This window comes from Olea europaea, chromosome 20 (genome assembly GCF_002742605.1).
Source record: "Olea europaea var. sylvestris chromosome 20, O_europaea_v1, whole genome shotgun sequence".
Taxonomy (NCBI): Eukaryota; Viridiplantae; Streptophyta; class Magnoliopsida; order Lamiales; family Oleaceae; genus Olea; species Olea europaea.
The window spans coordinates 19,491,897-19,498,584 of NC_036256.1; the positions used below are offsets into that span (position 1 = coordinate 19,491,897).

Sequence of the window (6,688 nt, forward strand, 5' to 3'; positions counted from 1 at the left end):
TGACACAGAAACTTCAATAACATTATTATTGATACAAAGCCATCAAACACAAACATTAGTAGCAAACAAGATTCAGCATAATCCAAGACACTTATTTCAGTAGAAATAAAACACACAACACTTTATTTGACCCTGACAATTGATGGTTTTTCCAAACTTTAAGTAGTTAACTTTTTTATTTCTTCGTCTTGTTCGAAATAAGGCATGTCTTTCTCATGTAAATGCACCCATGCTTCAATTCCATCGTTCTCTTTGGTATTCAAAATTATGATAAGGTTTTTGATTGGAATATTTGCAACACTTGTCCAAATAGGTTTTCCAAAGCCAAAATCGTTGTCGTAAAATCCGAACTTAGACCAGTCAGTAAACCATAAACAATTCAAGTTTTCATCATGTGATTTTTCAGTTGCACCTGCAAAGACATCAACGAGGATTTTGTGTCCATCCTTACCATTTGACAAGATCTTGGAACAGTCTAAAACGGCTTTCTTGGTAACATTACTCAATAGAGGAACCAAGTGTTCAAAGTCCAAACTCTCGGTTTCTTCTGCACGGCATTCCAGCAATCCCAGTGACACTAAGTTTCCACAAGAATATTTTGACAGAGGTGGAACTGTCCTTTCGCGAATGTTAACTGCCTGTGCTATGAGACAAGCCCGCGATTTTCCAAGTTTTACGCGATCACAACGCATGAGAGCCTCTGACAAGAAGGAAGAGACAACCAGAACCCTCGAGGCTGGACGATCACTTCTTTCATACAAGTGGTTCACTCTAGCTCTTAGATTTGCTATTACCTTCCTGTCGAACAAAATCCTTTTGGTCACAAGGGTAGGATCCCTAGTCCTTATGGTTCCAAAATCAAGCCCACCTAAATTTTCGCCAGGAAAGTACAATGGGGAGTCAAAATTTGGAATGATGGGTTCGATACTGTTGTCTCCTCGACTCACCTTTGCCCATGCAGAAAAGAATATGCCAAGTGAGGATGCATCAATAATCCTATGTGAAATAGCCGCAGCAACGGTTACTCCACCACATTTAAATTTGTTCATTTGAATAGACATAACTGGATCAGTGGCTTCATCAGCTGCACCAACTTCGACTGGAAGAAGATCATTTAACACCACGGGCTGGACTCCTGAGCCTATAACATCCACAAGATCGCAATCGACTTTAGCTTCTATGTATTCAGCACCCTGATCTCTACAATCAACGACGTGATTCTTCTTGATATATCTTCCAGCGAAAGGATAAAATTGTGGCAATATTTGAGCCAGTGATTTTTCCAAGTTGTTTACATTTCCGATGTTATCCACGAGCCGAGCTCGTGGCATTAAGGGCCGAGCCATTGCCAACCCTAAACATCATAGGACTAGATTCTATTTCTCCTATGTTATTAATTTTTTTTTTAATATTTTGATATTTTATTTTTAATATGTTCTAGATTAGTTTTTAAAATTTTTATATTTTCTAATAATGTTCTACTCTTTTATTTGAATAGTTCCTTTCTAAATTTTCTCCCTCTATTTATAAGTAAGTTTACAATACTATTTAACTGTTTATCTTCAGAGCCGAGCTCGTGGCATTAAGGGCCGAGCCATTGCCAACCCTAAACATCATAGGACTAGATTCTATTTCTCCTATGTTATTAATTTTTTTTTTAATATTTTGATATTTTATTTTTAATATGTTCTAGATTAGTTTTTAAAATTTTTATATTTTCTAATAATGTTCTACTCTTTTATTTGAATAGTTCCTTTCTAAATTTTCTCCCTCTATTTATAAGTAAGTTTACAATACTATTTAACTGTTTATCTTCACTATGTAAAGTATGTCTAAACTTATTATCCAAATTACAGATTAGAGAAGTTGCTTCTAAGTTATCTTTTCTTTTATAGTTTCCTAAAATTTCTAAATTTAAATACTCGATTCTTTTCATAAACTATATAATTTTTGACTATTCTAGGCTCTGATACCCATTTTTTGTACAAGAAAAAGACTTTGTAGTAAAATGACAACTAAGAAAGTCTCGAAACACATTTTGAAAGTCTTTGTAATAAATGTTTTGTAAGAAAAAATCTTGTAGCAAAAGGTATTTATAATTTATACACGCTTTGAACTTTTTCTTTCCTAGGAATAAATATTTGTAGAAAAATTTTCTTGTAGGAAAATGACAATTAAGAAAAAGAAAGTCTTGTGAAAAAAAGACTTGTAGCAAAAAGCCTTTAAATAATTTACACACTTTGAAAACCAAAATTTTCCTAGCAATAAATTTGATAATTAAAAGTCTACTAGCAATTAATTTTATAGCAGTGTTTCACGTGGCAAATTTTAATGGAGTGTTTGTCCCCGTGCAAATTTTAATGGAGTGTTTGTCCCCGTGATAGCATAGCAGTGTTTCACGTGGCAACTTACATTGTCAGTGGCAGATTGGATTTGATAATTTGTGAATATGGATATAAATATGCAACATCATAGGACTAGATTCTATTTTTCCTATGTTATTAAATTATTTTTTTTTAATATTTCGATATTTTATTTTTAATATGTTATAGATTAGTTTTTAAAATTTTTATATTTTCTAATAATGTTCTACTCTTTTATTTGAATAGTTCCTTTCTAAATTTTGTCCCTCTATTTATAAGTAAGTTTACAATACTATTTAACTGTTTATCTTCACTATATAAAGTATCTAAACTTATTATCCAAATTACAGATTAGAGAAGTTGCTTCTAAGTTATCTTTTTTTTTATAGTTTCCTAAAATTTTTAAATTTAAATACTCGATTCTTTTCATAAACTATATAATTTTTGACTATTCTAGGCTCTGATATCCATTTTTTGTATAAGAAAAAGACTTTGTAGTAAAATGACAACTAAGAAAGTCTCGAAACACATTTTGAAAGTCTTTGTAATAAATGTTTTGTAAGAAAAAATCTTGTAGCAAAAGGTATTTATAATTTATACACGCTTTGAATTTTTTCTTTCCTAGGAATAAATATTTGTAGAAAAATTTTATTGTAGGAAAATGACAATTAAGAAAAAGAAAGTCTTGTAAAAAAAAGACTTGTAGCAAAAAGCCTTTAAATAATTTACACACTTTGAAAACCAAATTTTTTCCAGCAATAAATTTGGTAATAAAAAGTCTACTAGCAATTAATTTTATAGCAGTGTTTCACGTGGCAAATTTTAATGGAGTGTTTGTCCCCAGGCAAATTTTAATGGAGTGATTGTCCCCATGCAAATTTTAATGGAGTTTTACGTGGCAAATTTTAATGGAATGTTTGTCCCCATGCAAATTTTAATGGAGCGTTTGTCCCCCATGCAAATTTTAATGGAGCGTTTGTCCCCCATGCATGGATAGCAGTGTTTCAAGTGGCAATTTACAGTGTCAGTGGCAGATTGGATTTGATAATTTGTGAATATGGATATAAATATGCAACATCATTAGGGATGACAATTGAGCCTCGTCGGCTCGGCTCGTGAAAAAGGGGCTCGTAGGCGGCTCGAGCTCGTAAAATCACGAGCTCGAGCACGAGCCGAGCGGGCCTGAATATGGATATAAATATGCAACATCATTAGGGATGACAATTGAGCCTCGTCGGCTCGGCTCGTGAAAAAGGGGCTCGTGGGCGGCTCGAGCTCGTAAAATCACGAGCTCGAGCACGAGCCGAGCGGGCCTGAATATGGATATAAATATGCAACATCATAGGACTAGATTCTATTTTTCCTCGCCACTATAAATACACCTTTTCGCCTTTATTTTTTTCATATCAATTGCTACTCTAAGTCTTCAACTCTCTTTTATTATATCAATTATTGAGTTTTTACTCTCTTGTGCTGCAAAATATACAATATCAATTCAATTTTTACAGTTTATTAGTTACAATTTCAATTCATCTAAATCTCAATTCTCACAATCTCACTACATTTATATTCTTCTAGTTAAGGTTTCATCATAAACAATCAAACAAATGGATCAACGTCATTTGTTGAGAGCTTGTTCGATACATGATATGGGCCACAACATGACGAATCGCTTAGGACGCCGCAAAGTTAATTTTCAAAAGAATTTTTCGGTCTAAATGACCTATCGATACCTGAAGATATTCTCATTCACGGTCAGGGAAGCCACAATTCAATTGATTTGGATGATATTAATGTTCCCGAAGCGAAACATGAGGATAAAGATGTTAAATTAAACATCCTAGATGCGAGGGGAAAGCGAAAGGCAAAAAAAAAAAGCAAATGTTGGGATCACTTTAAGTTGATTTCAACGAAAAAAGTCGTCGATGGCCTTGTAGAATCTAAAACAGTATGTAAATACTGCCAACAAGGATTGGAATGACAAAAAGGAATTGGTACCACCCATCTCAACCGCCACTACAAAGTATGTGCAGCTAGACATGGACTTCTTCCAACTGGTCAAACACAATTACAATTTAGCAGTCCAGCCATCGGTTCTACAACTTCACCCCTATCCAAGTGGGTGTATTCGGAGGACAATACTCGAACCGGAATGGTGAAATTTGTTGCTGCCACTGAGTTGCCTCTGGCTATTGCAGACAACCAACACTTCGTCTCGTTCGTGAAAAAATATCTACAATCGAGGTACGTTGGGGTAAGTCGAAACGCTCTTCGTGCCGATACAATAAATTATTTCAATAATTTAAACAAATAATTAATTATGGATTTGCAACAATATAGGGGTGTTATATCTTTAACTTCTGATATATGGGAAGCGGTTAATAAAAGAGCATATATAACTGCAAATGCACACTATATAGACTCACTTTGGTGTATGCATAAGAAAATTATTACGTTTAGAATTATTGAGTTTCTTCACAATACTAATAACATATATAATGCTGTTATCAGTATTGTTAGAGAATATCATTGCGAGACTAAAATTCGGTATTTTACTTTTGATAATGCTAGTGTTAATAAGGTAGTCGTCGATAAGTTGTGTAGGACATTTCAACCTGATTTTGATGGGTATTTGTTTCATATTCGTTTAGTGTGTCATATTTTGAATTTAATTGTGCAATATGGTTTTAAACATATAAATAATGAATTTCAAATGATTAATAATACATTAGTATGTATTACGATCTCTCCTAGTAGAAAATAAGTATTTGGAGATTTTTGTGTCGAACTAAGGGTGACGACTGCTAAAACATTTGTTAGCGATGTAGGTCATAGATGAAACTCTACTTACTTGCTATTAAAGTCATGTGAATGTTTCGAAAATTTAATAACTGACTTTTATAACAATAGACACGTTAGAAGTGATGACGATGGTATGTTAAATGAATCCGATTGGATTTCACTTTTGAAAGTTAAACGATTTTTGACATCTTTTTATGAGACCACAAAAATTTTATCCGGCGTTTATTATCCCACAAGTTGTATGGTATTTGAATGCCTTTATATAATTGCAAAAACATTCTATAATTATAAAAATGATCATACTTTTAGTGAAATTATAATTGCTATAAAATTAAAGTTTAGAAAATGTTGGGAAGAACTGCCTATGTTATTTCCTTTAACATGCGCAATGGACCCCCAATATAATATTTCGGGAGCTAAATACGTAATTGATCAAATCAATAAAGTTTTAATACTTGATACACCTATCACCTATAAAAATTTAGAGCAAACATTATGAGGAATGTATGATTTATATGCGAAAAGATTGGGTGCGAATGTTAGTCGGGTACCATTTGCACCTACTCCTTCTGTGGAAATTGAAGAAGACAATGTCAAATTTATTTCAAGGCATTAATACATTTAGATATGATGCAACTGCAATGTATTCATCTTGTGTTATGTCGTCTACATTTGTATCTCATCAAACATCGCTAGAAACTCAAAATGCGACGCCTGCCAAATTAATTGATTATTTCAATCATAATATGTCAACAGGATAAAACAATTAAAAAATGTTCAGAAGAAATAATTGAATTTTGGTGAAAGTATGAAAGACGTTAGGCAATTGTTTCTGCAATTGCGAAAGATCTGCTGAGACCTTCGATGAGCACCGTTGTTTCGGAGTCTGCTTTTAGTGTAGGTAAAAAGATTTTGACCGATGTCAGGAGCCGACTAAAAGAAAATATTTTGGAAGTGTTAATGTGCGTGAAGGATTGACAGGACGCTTATTTTCAACTACAAGATAAATACGTCGAAATTGCATGTCGTCAGGTAAGTGATATTTGATTTAATTATATTAATCAAAATTTCTTTATTTTTTAATCGTTAAATTTAATCTTTTTTTAAAAAAATTGTACACGTTACGACAAATTATTCGTTTACAATTTTTAACTCTGCCTACTTAAAATTGATGTAGCCGATCTCAAACCCAGATAAAGGAGGAGGATTTACATTTTATCTACTTTAAAAAGAAATCAAAAAAATATATTTTTTATAAATGTATTTCAAAAAATAGTTCGTTTTCATTATATAAATATTTTATACTTTATAAAAAGTATTACAATATGATATAAATAAAAAATAAAAAAATATTTTCGTTAAATTATTTATATTTTTTAACACGTTTTATTTTTTTAAAAGTGTTTTATATTATTTTATTTATTTGTAAAACTCTTAAAAAAATAAAAATAAATTTGGACGAACCGATTAAGGGCCGCCGAGCCGACCTACTTAAGTTTAGCCAGCCAACCATTTTTAAGGTC

The 6,688-nt window shown here is 32.3% G+C and overlaps 1 protein-coding gene across 1 annotated transcript; it reads right to left on the minus strand.

Moving 5' to 3' along the window:
- LOC111369169 (pelargonidin 3-O-(6-caffeoylglucoside) 5-O-(6-O-malonylglucoside) 4'''-malonyltransferase-like) lies at positions 1–1,346 on the minus strand. Its single transcript, XM_022990646.1, has one exon. It carries the CDS (start codon positions 1,344–1,346, stop codon positions 159–161), a length of 1,188 nt encoding a protein of 395 aa, XP_022846414.1. The 3' UTR covers positions 1–158.
- Positions 1,347–6,688: the final 5,342 nt, after the last annotated feature.